The sequence below is a fragment of the Homarus americanus genome, unplaced genomic scaffold (assembly GCF_018991925.1).
Source record: "Homarus americanus isolate GMGI-L3 unplaced genomic scaffold, GMGI_Hamer_2.0 scaffold11022, whole genome shotgun sequence".
NCBI lineage: Eukaryota > Metazoa > Arthropoda > Malacostraca > Decapoda > Nephropidae > Homarus > Homarus americanus.
This window is the reverse complement of record NW_024737068.1, coordinates 14,052,540-14,067,922: the sequence shown is the minus strand read 5'-3', so window position 1 is coordinate 14,067,922 and position 15,383 is coordinate 14,052,540. Positions and strand designations below refer to the sequence as shown.

The 15,383-nt window shown below is 36.6% G+C and overlaps 1 protein-coding gene across 6 annotated transcripts in view; it reads right to left on the bottom strand.

Moving 5' to 3' along the window:
* Positions 1 to 15,383, bottom strand: part of LOC121872985 (E3 SUMO-protein ligase PIAS1-like) — a 127,345-nt gene that overhangs the window by 99,134 nt on the left and 12,828 nt on the right. For 4 of the 6 annotated variants that reach the window (XM_042376178.1, XM_042376182.1, XM_042376179.1 and 1 more), the window contains exons 2-3: positions 14,932 to 15,098; positions 4,124 to 4,204 (exon numbers count right to left, since the gene is read on the bottom strand). In XM_042376178.1, coding sequence (XP_042232112.1) covers positions 4,124 to 4,204; positions 14,932 to 15,098 — 248 coding nt within the window. The remainder of the gene's footprint in view (positions 1 to 4,123; positions 4,205 to 14,931; positions 15,099 to 15,383) is intronic. The other 2 variants (XM_042376181.1, XM_042376183.1) reach the window with 1 other exon arrangement.

The window sequence follows — 15,383 nt, the reverse complement described above, 5'->3', positions numbered from 1 at the left end:
AGTAACCATATAATGCCATCATATATCACTCAATGTTAACAACAATTGTTGTTAAGAATGTATCTCTATATCAAATACAATACTGTACAGTACAGTATGTTATAATGACCCCATTGTAAGCTGATGTGCTGAGATTTTAAGGGGTATAACTGTATTGTACATGTTGAAATGTATATACTCCTAATCACATTAATTCTAATGGGGAAAATTCCTCATAATAAAATGTTTCATTATGTCGCTTTTCTTTAGAAAACATCCTCCACGTATAATACCCACCGAGTACTGGGTAGGATTTCTTCTTATCTCCTGTCTGTAAATGTGTTGATTTGTACCAAACCTAACAAGTGGCCTTTTAATTCTCCCACACTTTGCATAAAGACTTCTATGAGTTATAGGCATTTTTTCACATATTTTCAAAAAAGAAAAAATCTTTACTTGGCTTGTTTTTAACTTAAACAAGTTGAGCCAAATCTTAGGTACAATTTTTTTTTTTTTTTTAAGCAATTTCAAATTGTGACACTGAACTCTTGCTAATTCTATATCATTGGAGTTCTTAGCTCAATTGAATCAGTCCAAAATATTGAAATGACTTTTAAGAGAAAAAAAGAATAAGAAATAAAAAATAATTGCAATGTTTAGAATTTTTAAATACTGTAATGTACATATATGCAGTATACCATAGTGGCATAATAAAAACACTTTAAGCCACCTCACATATAGTGTACTGTAAATAGTACAACATAGTACATATGAGCAGTACATATACACAGATATCCCTTGTTATTCATGTGGGATGGGTTCCAAAAATATCACAAATAATAAAATTTGCAAACCCCATAGAACTACCCTTTGAATGTCTAAATAACATTGTAATACAAAATGATCTTCATAACAACACGAAAGACTCAAATAATAAAAAATATATATAAAATAATACAATTCAGTAGCTACAGTAATAAATAATAATCTACCATGTAGATGAATTTACCTAAAATTATGATGATGATAAGTTGGAGGATGCAGTAATGATGATTTAATCTTGGCAAACTGTCTAAATTATCATTACATATTATGGGTGTGTTTGGTGAAACACTAAAAGTTTCCTAAAAAATATAAATGCTTTTCATAATCTAAAATATGCAAGAAAAAAATTCAGATCACACACTCGACTACAAATGTGACGATTTGCATAGAGATAAATGTAGAAAGAGTAGTATACTGTATACAGTACAGCACACGTGAGTACAGTAAGATCTCATATTTTGCGCGATTTCATTTCGCGAGCACTACCTAATTTAACCAAGTCTTATATATGGCGTAAAATATCATGAATTTCGCGAGATCCAGCAAGCTGAATGCTGGCCACCGTCTTGAATGACGTCAGAGCCCTCATACCAGTTACAGTCATTTCTGCTACAACGCGTGTTTTGTCAACGCGAATTGGTTGTAACGCAATAGATGAACAGGGGAATGCCGTTTGTAAAACGCGAACTTTTGCATACAAATGTTGGCTATAGCACGATTCCATCCTCAACGTTTTAAGCGTGGCGCTGGGTTATGCAATGTTTACAGTTCACGTTCGCCATCACATAATTGATTCGTGTTTTTTGAAAGGTACTCTAATATTTTTTTTTTTTTTGCAAATTTAGCTGTTACCCATAAATACTGTATGAAGAGATTAAGTAAAAAGAATGTTTCACAGTGAGGACTAATAATGATTTGCACCAGCGCTCTTTGTTTACATCACGTGATCAGTTAAATCGCGCGGTTTCTGTTGATTGCTCCGTGATTTTAACTTTTTTCTCCAATTTTGTTGTTAGCGATGTATGGAAAGACAAGGTAAGAATAATGTTTCCAAGAAGCGTCCTGATGATCGAATTGCCGGTGGTGAACGTAAAAGAGGTTTAAAAGAACGCGACTATCACGTTGTAGCTCGCACCATCCTAGCAACCGCCCGGGCTGCTATTGTGTGCTTTTTTGGGTGGTGCTATCTCCTGTCGAGTCAAAATAATGGCCTCTACCTCTACTGGGGGTCCTACTGGTGCTGGTGGGGGTGGGACAGACCCACCTAAGCAGCCAAATAAGGAAAAGGAGAAGCGGGACAATCAAAAGGGAGTTAGTTTGCCAAGTACTCGATGCAGGATAAGCAGCGTGTGATCAAGTTACTTGAGGAAGGCCTAAAAACTAGTTTCCAGAAAGCACAATCAGGTCAATAAAGGCAAAATTTGTATCATTTGAAGGTTATATTGGGAAAATCAGAGGTTGATGTAGAGTGGCCAGTCTAAACAGTATTATTATTTTTCCCATTAGTTTGTGCATTTGCATTTGGCGAATTTGAATTTAGCGCAATTTTTCCAGTCTATATTACTCACGAAATACTGTACAAGATCTTACTGTACAATACTGTATCAGGAATCCAAAAATAAATTTTTGGAAGTACGTAATCCAATTTTCCGAAGTACAGTACAGTGCAGAACCGTAAAAAAAAATCAAAATTCTTTCCAAATCGCATCACTTATCCCAGCCTCGGTTGGTCAGCTGATAGCACTCCATCTCCTACAGTGCAAGAATACTCCAGATGTCCTTTTAGGTTTTCTGAGTACTGGCCAGTATCATCTGTAAATTTGTGGATTCTAACCAGGTGTGCTGCCCTTAAATTTTTTTAAACAAATGCAAGCAATGGTACTGAATGTAGCAACATAGTGCAAAATGATAAGGACTTTTTATCCTCTGCATACTGTACACCTGCAAACTGACTCATCCCTCCACTGATTCCTCCTACCCACTCAATTTTTTTAACATAACTCCAAGTTAATTAGTATTATATTGTATGTGAATAAAAAAGAATGAATACTTTTTTTTCATAACACTTAATAGCAATTAAGGAAAAAAAATTTATCTCGGCACTTGGTGGACTTGGAATGTATGGTAGAGTGGGTGATGACTTGCTTACATTGGCCACTGCTCCCGGACAATTGTATTTACAGCATTTGGTGAGTAGCGTAGAGGCAGTCCTCAAGTTCCAAACAGGGTATGTTCCTGAACCCTGTTTGTAAATCAAACTGTTTCTAAGTTGGAATGATGTTAATTTCATACAGTAGTTAAGATTAGGTTAAAGCACAACCCAGCCCATACAAAACAACAATGATACAGGTATCCTTTGTTTAACAATGGGGTTAGATTCCTGAAAAATCCAATTTTAAGCGACATTATCACTAAATGAGGGCAAACAATCGGTTCAAATGGCAGTGAACCAAACATTGAGGACAGTACTGTACTCCCTAATATGTGAGTTTGTAATACACAGTTTCAAAGTTAAACAATTTAGTTATTATCACCAAACTTCTATATAAATGATGTGGTTCTAAGTTAAATACTTTACTGTAGTAGGCAAAGGGTTATCCTAATTCGAACAATTTTAAAATTTCATGTAAAAAATTAACAAAAACTGTGATGACAAACAATAAAATTGAGACATAGCATATCATAAAATAGATTAGCAGATATTTTATGTACCCAAAAAATAAGTTCCTTCCACATTCACTCCATCCTCTGGGCGACGCGACACAGTTCAACTAGGCATTCACCCAGCTGACTAAAGAGACATGTGTGTGGCTGCTGCACTGCGTGTATGCTGTGATGTCACATTGGAGGAGGTAGCACAGCTGGATTTGCGACGCAGTTACAGCCCAGTGACTCCACACATACATTAATTTCATACACACACATACACATCTATGCTCTTCATTTTTCTTATTTAATAATTTCATATTATACTGTATCCTTTATTTCTAGGCCACATTAAAATATTATAATGTTATTCCACAACATTTATAGTTTCATTACATATAGCAAAGACAACATACCATCTCACAGACCATCTCATCCCCAGGTTCCCCCCTTCCCACTGAGTCAAGCTATTGCAAAACTGAATTTTGACCTAGTGTTAAGCGAGAGAGGGTGTCAATATTTTTTTATCGCTAAACCGAATTGACGTTAAGTGAATTAATGCTAAACGAGGGATACCTATATCCCATACACAACAAAAAATGTAATGTAAATAAAGTGATGTTAAACAATATAGAATAATGAAAGTAATGTAAAACATGGGATTTTTAGTTACAGATTTGTGTGATGAATATATTGGGATCCCGTTCGTAAGTGCGGGTGTTCGTAAGTCGGGTGTTCATAACTCAGGGACTGCCTGTATTTAAAGAGGAAATACTAAATATTAATCTTTTATCCTGAGGTAAAACATATCTAAAAATTTTACTGTGCAACTATTTGCATTTACACACGTATTCTTGCACATTCAAAACCATCCATACTTTGTTGTGCCCATTTGTGGTTACCAATCATTTCTGGTTGGAGCAGATAAGTGGGCCCGAGGTCTTACCAAATCAGACATGAGAACTGTCTATTCAAACAAGAGATCCAAGAAATGGAAAACAATTTCTATGGAAGTGAAAGTTGATGTAATTAAACATTATGAAAAAGGCAAAACACCCCCAGTCATTGGTAAAGAGTTGAGCTTCAGTCGGTCAACAGTCGAAACAATTTTGAAAGACAATCAGAAAATCTGAATATGTAAAAGGATCTACACCAATGCACTCAAATATGAAAACAAAAAAGTGGATTGTTAATTGAAATGGAATGACTGTTAGTAATTTGGGTGAAAGATCAAAATCAATGACGGCTGCCTTTAAGTCTAGCCATGATTCAAGAAAAAGCGAGAAGCTTACACGCTTACTTGAAGGCTAAATATGGTGGTGAAAGTGACGGGGAAGATTTTGTTGCTAGTAAGGGCTGGTTTAACCGATTCAAGGTAAAGGCAAATGGTGTTTGGAAAAACACTGCCCACAGTTTGCCCACAATTACAGGGGCTTTGAAAATGATGTTGGGGAAGTGACACATACAGTGGTAGACCTTGGGAATCAACTCCAGCTTGATATTCATCAGGATGATGTCACAGAGTTAATTGAGTCTCATGCTAAAGAATTAAGCAATGGGGACCTGATTGAACTGGAGAAGCAAATTTTGTCAGAAAATGTAGAGGAATCTGAAACTCCAGAAACAAAGGGATTCATTACAAAAGAAATGGCTGATGGTTTCAGGCTTATTGAAGGATTGTTTAAATTTCAACAGCAAGACACCAACACAGCAAGATTCACCACTATTCATAGAGGTATTACTGAACATCTACAATGCTACAGAGAGATTTTTGATGAAAAGAAGAAACTTTCAGTTCAACAACTTGTAATCAATCAGTGTTCACTCACAGCCAATCTTACCCTTTTGCACTATTACTTGTTAAATTGCCCTGTAGTATAACTTTCTCCCCGCCTAGTTATTATATATCATATTTGTATCAATTATGTTAGTTATATATTATTTGTCAATCAAGTTATGCATTCCCCAATTAAGTGACTATATTTTCAGCTTTCTGGCTGCCATACTCTTTCAATTAACTGTTAATTATTATTAACATTATTACTATTACAATTTATAATGGACCTTGGCATTATCAGACACTCTGACCCATTCAGACTATGTTCATATATTACAGATTCAGGTCCATTAAAGTAAAAAATAAGACTCCATGTCCATTACGGAAAAACAATTAAGGACTCAGGTCCATTCATATCCAAACTATCACAAATAATTACAGTAAATTCCAGTTTAACACTACACTGCATAACACTGATTCATTATAGATGTCCTTAGTTCTCTCTTGGAGTTACAGTATTTTTTTACAAGAAAACAACCAAAAACTTTCTGAAAATACAAAGAAGTTACAAGATAAAACACTCAGGACCTTCCGTCAGTTTTTATTGCGGACTCAGACTTTCTGCTTTAACGGCCTGGCCTTCCCCCAATTAGTCCATTATGGTTTACTGTATAAAGAAGTTCAGTATAGAGGTAATAATGTATTCATTTTTCTGCCTTACTATATGTACATTGACATTTGCAATAACGTTTGAGTGCGTCCCACACTAGTGACCGATGATAGGTCATGCTTTACAAAGTAAAATTTTTAGAATTTTATTAAATAAACAGTACAGTATAAGGGTTCCTGGATTATACAAATATACTGTATACAGTAGGGTCGTGATGTTTCGCAAATTGATACACCGCATTTGATTTATCACGTGTAACTACTTTACTCCCATTATTTTTCACTTTCATGGGTCAGTGCAATACATCATGAGTTATACTTTCCCCTGCCATATGTCTCAACACACCATCGAGCACCCGTCTTCTGCCACGCAAGCATCCTCTCAGTTACTCGCTAGCTTCCCTATTGTGTATACGTGTATATCAACGCTCGTGTTTTAGACTTTATCTAAGTGTCGGTGTGTTGTATACACAATTTTACAATGTACTGTACTGTACTGATGATGATAATGTGAGTACTGTATTAACGTCCATAAGGCAGACACCCAACTCTTCAGAGGTAGCTAAGCAGTAACCATTTCTAAACTCTTACAAGCATTACTACATGGTACAGTATCTATTAATGTTATACCTACAACATTTATTTTTAAATCTACAAATACCTGATACAAATGAAGCTTCATAGATACAGGCAACTTTTGTTTCATATTTGCATCTGTGAACATCACTGGTGGTATTGTAGCCAAGTTAGACTCATCACTGTAACCACCAGGTTACTGGGCCAAGCAGTGAGGTGTTATGGTTGTTTTTCAACTCGTGTTTTTGGGTAGAGATACAGTACAGGTACACCACTGATTTTCCGGGAATGGATGGTCCGGCACCTCTTTTAATCCGGCCAAAATTCCCACGACCTCCAGATTAGTTTACTGGGCTGCCACAGATGGCGTTACGTGTTAACCGCGTTCACTTTGTTTGTTTACCCTGAAGTTGCCGGTGGTAGCCCCTTGATTTTGTGTGATTCTTAGCTTATTTTGCACATATTTAACCCCAGTTATGGCTTCAAAGGCAAGTACAAGTATCAGTGGTGGTGTAAAGCGTAAACACCAGTCCATAACGATACAAGATAAGGTTGAACCCTTGAGAAAACTTGACCGTGTTTCAGTGCGACAGGTATGTGATCAGTATGGTATTGGTTCGTCAACTGTGTATGACAGTGGTTCCCAACTTTTTTTGGTTGCAACCCTAAATTTCCCAACAATAGGGTGTCCTGACCCTCAGGCATATAACATATTATATAGCTTGAATGTTAAGCAAAAATTTGTTTATGACTTTATGATAAGTACAGTACTATATTTTTACAATTGTCTGAGGGCCCTCGCGACCCTACTGAGGACACCCCGCAAACCTGATTTGGGTCGAGACCTGAGGTTGGGAACCGCTGGTGTATGATAATGAAGCAAAGAGAAAAAGTAATGAGATTCTTTGCAGAAAGAGATCTTCAGTATTTGTAAAACTCTACAAATTGCCATTCTGGGAGCTGCAATACTGCAACATTCTTTGTAAGTAATTAATAAACCTGCATCATTTATACAGCCTGTATTTCATTTAATCATTTAACTTAAATTTAATATTTGTTTAATTTAAGTTTCTAGCAGCCATGGTGCTTTAAAGATACCGGGAGGTGTATAACTAGTGGGTTCAGAGGTGTATTGCTCAATTCTTATATATGACCTCTGTTAATCCAGCAAAACAGATGGTCCGGCAAGGCTCAGGAACCAAAGGTGCCGGAAAATTGGTGGTGTACCTGTACATAACCCTTAAGCACTGAGTTAGGGTGCTGCTGTCAGTTCCTTCCCCTCGGGATAAATCGATAAAAATCAACTTTTCCAAAAATAAAAAAAGTGGCTGGAATAGGCGGACATTCTGGAACATCACCCGGGACGCACTGGTTGGACGTTCTGGAATGTCACCTGGGGCCTAAGGGATAATTTTCTTCATTTATTTTTACTCCGTTAAATGCACACACCATCCTACATACATATTGTGAAAAAAATATATAAAAATAATTGTCAAAAGGGCAAACACATAAAGGGAATATACATTTCTTTGCACAAGAGTAAGTTGGCTCAGTGGGGAACAGGAGGAGGGCGCAGAGTGTGGGAGGGTGGAGCGTTGATAAGGAGTCGGTGGAGGGAATATCCCTGGTGGTCTGCATCGCTATGGCAAAGCAGGGAGTGTATGCAAATGGCAATTGTGTTAACCTTTCATTTGGCTTTTATTTACTGGTTTGGCAATACAGTATATTTTTGTGTAAATTATTTATTAGCTGTGCATCTAATATGCTGTAAAATATGGTATGTAGTATGCATTGGAAGGAAAAAATATTAATCCTTAGGCCGCGGGTGACATTCCAGAACGTCCGGCTAGCGTGCCACAGGTGATGTTCCAGAATGTCCAACTTGTGTGCCCCAGGCGACGTTCCAGAACGTCCGCCTATTTTTTTTTTATTATTATTTTTGGAAAAATTGATTTTTTTATTCTTGATTTATTCACGTGCAGGTGTGTGTGTGTGTGTGTACTGCTTTAGGGCTAAAGTAACTTATTTTCTGTCATTCGTACAGACTTGTACAAGTTCAGTGTCAGGTGAATAAAATAAAAATTATGAATGGTGTCTAGTGAAAAAGTAAAAAAACAAAGCTAATTCTATTTTGTCGAATTCATACAGACTTCCAGCACAGTTGGAAAGGGTCACCATATATATATATATACATAACCCTGAAAACCGACGTCCCATTAACCGCTGACTCATATGACCAATGATTGTAAGTTTCATTAATACCCCAGAGATCTAACAGTCAGGAAAAGAGCGGACGAGCTGTTTTTAATTTAGCAGGCGGTGGCGTGGTGCAAATTCTTGTCATGAGAGGGCTCTGCATGCTGCTTCCAAATCATTCCCGACTCTCTACACTTGTTTACACTTACGATGTGTCTCCGACTTTGTGTCTTTTCATTATTTCCGACTTCATGTGCTAGACAATCATGCCTAAATGCCCCAGTGATAGTTTCTCTTGCAAGGGGCAGCTTGATGTGATGTATTAAGGTGAAATAAGAGTGGTGAAAATTCCAAAAGCCTCTTGGTCCCACACATTTTGGATTCCTGATACTCAAGTGTAAATGTACTGTACACAATTATTTCTTCCGAAAATGCCCCAAATAATGCATAATGAATACAATAATGACCAGCTAGTGCTTTGCCAAGTATACCCTTTATCAAAAAAATTTAAAGAGCATAACTTTAGGAGGTGAAGTTAGACATTATTAAACTACAGTACGAGAGTGATGATGAAGCAACAATTGATGATCAGTCTTGTAAGGAGAATACAATGCACACACTTCTCATTAAATCATTCATTACCACAACTTACATAATTATTTTATGCATTCTTATAGTTATTACATACTTATTGTTTGAACATCAAAAGATTGGCTAAAATGGGTGAAGATGGATGTACTGGCTAGCTCATGAGGGGTGGTGGGTGGTTAGTTGACAAAGGGGCATGAGATGGCAGTTATGCACATACTTTTCAATTTTATTTCCTATTGTACACTATTTCATACTAATATCTGTTTGTATATCATGTCACATTTCCTACGTTCTAAGTGTGTCTGTACAAAACTTTTTGTTCGGGAGGTATGGCTGTCATTACAACACAAATATGTTTAAGGACAACTGTCTCGAGAAAATATCAAATTTGCCCAAAGCACTGAATTATTAATATCAAATTAGTGAGGCTTCAGTGTAACGTCCATAAACTGCTCCTAAATTAGATCTACAGTGATCCCTCGGTTAACGAGTTACCTTCCATAAGATTCTTAACTTCGGTTAACGAGCAATCCCTCGATTAACAAGTTTTTTACAAGCCGACCTCAATATGTTTTCACTTGCATTTGGCGGTCCACCAGCTGTAGTATTAGTCCGCCAATACAGTAATCGGTTTTAGGGCTTAAATTCCTTACTATTTTAGTAAATATCAAGAAGTTTATACTATTCAATAATTTTAAAAGTTTAATATTAATATTTTTTAGTCATTTTAACAATTATTGAACATAATTGAAGGTAAAGAAACTAGTTTCTGGCATGCCACCCAGCCTGTTACACACAAACAGGCGTTAGTCTCTCTCTCTCTTTTCAATGGAGGTAACATATTGCTTGAGACTCTCTTCAACTAAATGCTTTTTTTCTGTGTTTCCAAGCAAATTATTGGTCATTTTGAAATTTATTTTACATACTGACAATATATAATGCAGTGCAGTGTTGATTTAAAGAAAATAATCTTGAATTACACCAAGAGAACTAAAATTTTATGGGTGAAATGGCGCCATGGGGTGACTTCTCTTCCACCCCAATGCCTTCTCTTCTCCCTTCTCCTCCATCCCCATTCTAATTCCCATCATCATCATCATCATCCAGGAGCCTTCTACATACACACCTCAAAGTAAGTGTGCTTTTCTACATTTTTGTTGAATTTAGGCAATTTTCTGTGAGCTGGAACCAATTACCCAAAAACCCATTGAAACAATGGTTTCGGTTAACGAGTTTTTCGGTTAACGAGCAACATGTTGGAACGGATTGTGCTCGTTAACCGAGGGACCACTGTAATCACAAGATTGGCCATTTCTATTCCATACACATTAAAACAACTTGTAGAAGGGCATCTCACCTACTGATGTGCAATTACAAAATGCACTACTGATATATGGTGAATCCTTGGTCTAATTTAACCGATTCAAGGCAGCTGTTTTGAATTTCAAGTACGTACAGGCAGTTTTGACAACAGGTTTGCGTCCGAAACATGGCATGTCCGCATTGAATGGGAATAAATAGCAATGGCAGTGCACAGTTGTTAAAACTAGGCTAAAGTCTGGGAAATAAATTTATTATTCACCAACAACTATTTCATAAAAACTGAAAAACAGCTGCTTATTCACCTACAGCAAATACATAAGTACCACCACATTCCTTCAAGTATGTCAACAAAAAAATTTAGTTGCCCGAACATGACGCCAGTACGATTTTTTCTTGTCCTTGTCAGCCAAACAACTTTTAAGAGTCAAGCCCCGATAAGGTTTCAGGTCGACACAGAAAACATATCAGTAGTTATAAACAAGTCAGAATTAAATATCTAAAACTCGTAATTTTTTATAAACATTAATGAGACTTTCCATGACTGCTGGAACCTTCCCACATGGGAATATTTCTGCAATACAGTGAACCCTCGAACATTCGGACCCGGTTAATCCAGATTTCTTAAGATTCAGACAAAATTTGGGGGTTCCAAGGGCTAAGAAGACTCCCTAAGAAGCATTCCTGAAACAACAGCAAAGATAACAAAGATCATCTTAGGCCTGTATAACTAAGATGTCAGCACGTGGGACACAGGTGCCCATAGCCGAAAACATAAACAGAGTTGTCAATTGAGGCATTGATTAATGCAAGGGCAAACTCGTCACTCGAGCGAAAATGCGATTTTTATACCATTCATTTCAGAAAATTTCATTCCACTATGACACAAGATGGTATGGCGAGTTCACCTTTGGTTTACTGGCAAAAACTCATTGTATTATATGGTGTAAAACTTCCGGCATCTTTGTGCTGCTTGTGGTAATTTCAGTGTCTGCGAGAGTAAAGCAAAGTCGAACTCGCCAGTGGCCCAGCGACCAATCACAGCCTGCCTTACTTCATGAGCTAATCAGCATGTCGGGAAGAAGTCCGCTACGTTCTATTTTCAGCGTCCCAGAGGAGGAAGATACAGTATATCTGATGATGATCAGATAGACTACTAGCCACCTACCCTACCCCACCCCCCAATACCAAGTTCTTTAGCAAAGCACAATCATCATCTAGAGTATGTTACCATTATTTAATATATTTTACTTTATTACAATACGGTATAAATTTTTTGTTTTGTGTACAGAACTTTATTATTTCATTATTTTCATAAATGTTAATTTCACACCATTTTATTATTTGACATCAATGTGCACCAGAATCATACATCACACTTCACTTATTACAAGGATCATATTCTGCATTAAATCGCCTTTAAATGTGACCTCATTGAACAGAATTTATGAATTTTTGGAGGTTCTATGATGTTTTGAATAAGGGCAAACTTTCCATCTCATTTTCTCAAAACTTGGTTTTGGCACGTTCCCCCCTTGTATTAAACAACACCTCAATTGTTGTTTGTGGGAATATTATTTCATTCACTCTAGTAATGATACAATATTTCTTATTAACTTATCGTAAGTAAATGCATGGTTTATATAATTTGTTTTTCACTGTGCATGTCACCGTTTTCAAATTAAACTACAAGATAGGTATTTCTCCCATATGTACGCCTGGCAACATACGCCTGGATATGGGAGCAGGAAGGTGAGTGAGTGATTGCGTTTGCTGGTTAGTGCGCCAGCTGCTGTTGTAACTCGTCACTCCCCTGCCATATTTCTCTGGATTTACTGTTATTATTAGTGTTTACTGATATAATAGTTATACTCAACACTGTAGCCACCAGGCTTCTGGGCCAAGCTGTGAGGTGTTAGGGTTGTTTTTCAACTCGTATTTTCGGGTTGATATACAGTACGTAACTTTCTTCATTTCTTTTTATTCAGTTACATGCACACACCATCCTACATACATATTGTGAAAAAAGTAAAAGAAATAATTGTCCTAAGGGGAAACACGTAAAGGGAATATACATTTCTTTGCACACGAGTTAGCTGGCTCAGCGAGGGAGCGGGAGGAGAGAGCAGAGAGTAGGGAATCGGCATCCCAGCTGATCTCCATTACTATGGTGAAGCAGGGAGGGTATGCAAATGGTAACTGTGTTAAACTTCATTTACTGATTTGGCCTACAGTATAGTATTTTTTGTTGTAACTTATTTATTGGTATATTTTTTTTTATTCCTCTCATTTCCTGTACTGTACAATGATATCACCATTACAGATGATTTAAATTTTTGAGGTAAGATATTTGGTAAAATATTAATACAGCAGACCCCCACAATTTCAGATCTTGACAAAAACTTATTTTCAATTAAAAGTGAATAAGTAGTTGTTGTATCTATCCATCTACCACTGGATACAGTGAAGGAGTCAAATAATATATTCAAGTTCCTGCCATTTCCCTGTCCTTAGATGTACTAGTATTTACTCCTCCATCCTTATGAAGGCTGGTTCATTAACAATTGTTTACTTTCTCATATCACAACAGGTCACGCCTCACACATTAGCATCCTTCTTTTGAAAAAAAAAAAAAAAAAAGAGAAACGCTTAACTTGTGTCAACATTCACACTCATTTTCTCCTGCACACTTTTTCTTATTAGTTTAAACATGTCAAACTGTAAAAATGCCATTCCATGTAGAGAGTAATTGGATAACCCACAATAGCATCCAAGTCCACCCAACAGAGAGAAAATTCACTGGAAATAACCATGAATGTCTAGTGCTGTAAAAATCTAAGAACATTGTATGTGCATTACAAGAGAAACAAGACAACTTCCATGAAATTATGATAACAATAGAACCAAACTTTTAAGACAATGAAAAGAACATAATACTTTAATACCTATAAGAAAATCTGCCCGCACACATGTTTAACCCTAAGTTTTCACCTGGGGTGTTAGCCCAAGATTGGAACTAGGAGTGAGGCCTTACTGTTATAGGTTTTATGCTTTAAAACACTGTTGTTAAAGGTCATAATCCATTCTTGTGTGATTAAATAATCCAACCATCATTCAACCAAACAATGAACCCCCTGAGGGGTTTTCCTACAGTTCACTGCAAAGCACAAAGTATGAAATAACTAAAGTGAATATTACATCAAGCATCATTTCTGCTTTGCAAGAACACCAGCTGGTTCTACAACCATCACTTGAAAAAAGCCCTTGAAATTAAATTTCAAAGTCAAACCAAATATTTTTATCCCACACAGTTAGTACAGGCCCACACCACAAACTGGTTGAATTCAACAGAATAATTAGCACCAGTAAAGCAGCTTGGAACACAAAGTAACTGTATAGATACATATACTGTACTGTAACTGTGACTTAGCCCAAACACTTTCTCAAGTGCTGCAACTTACAAGGGCAATGCACTTAGCAGTGATCATAAAATACAAAGCAATCTGGCTGATGCTTGTTTTTGCCCAAGGAGTGGGCTGGCTTAATGATTATTACAGCAAATCCATGGTGACAGAAAGTAACAATGGGAGGCAAGGTTGTGCTTGCTACTGTGCTGGCAGGAATAATTTAGAATCTCCTCGTTATCGTCTACATATCTGTCCTTTCTTCCTCAACTAAGGCAACATTTGTTTCCAAATCTCTTTTTTTGGGATGTTGGTTGCAATTTTTACTAGCCATCAGAACTGGAAGTTCGTCTGGGTTATATAAATCCTGTAGCTCGAGGCATAAAATACTCATCTCTTTGAAACCAATGTCAGGCTATAAACTGTAAACAGTATCTAAGTAAAGCGAAAAGAACTAAATTAATAGGAAAACTAAGGATAACCTGGAAGGAGAGAGCTAAAAAAAATTGTGCTTGAGGGGTGTATGAAGTGAAGATGTCCATTAAGTGTTTGGGTTAAAGCTCCCAAGGATTATTGAGCTATAAAGCAGGAAATAGCACATCAGAAATGGATACATTTACAGTAATGCTTCTAGCTCCATGTGTGTTGGAACTTTCTACCAATACAGTACAAAGAAAATTATAAGGTATATGGTAATACCACTCAATAACAAACTGTGCAAAATCAAATACAGTATATATGCAGTACTGTAGTATTTATACCATACCAAAAAAGACACAAGAAATACTACACTAGTAGCTACAAACCTCCGTTCAGAAAATAATATTCTACAAAAAAAAAGCTAAAGTAATGAATGAAAAGCAACAAAATAAGCATGCAGGATCTTTTGTCTGTGGTGTGGAAAGTGAAGATGGCCAGTCTTTCAACTTCACAGACTACATCACTTACTGTATGCTTTTGTATAACTCTTTTATCTTGGCTTGTATGGCAGGATTTCTTAACCTCACTATTTCTATGGCTCGACTCTGCAGTTCATTTTTGCGACCTGTTTTGTTCTTCCCAGCATATCCCAGTAGCATCTGAAGTTCTGAGACCCGAAAGGTCATTACCATTCTCTGAAAGGAAAAAGAGGTTTGTTCAATCAATGTATAATGAGTAATTATAATGCTAATTCACATTGTATTAATACACAGTATAATGTATTTATTAAAATAAATTTATCAGTTATCATCAGCATGTACAGGCAAGAACAGCACACAAAAACAAGACATTTCAAAGCAGACACCATTTGCTGGTTACTAAAGATGAATACTGTAGTACAGTATGCTGTTCAAAAATTTCTAAATCATAAATTCATGAGTGATACAGCCATTTTAATTTTACCAATTGAATTTTCATAA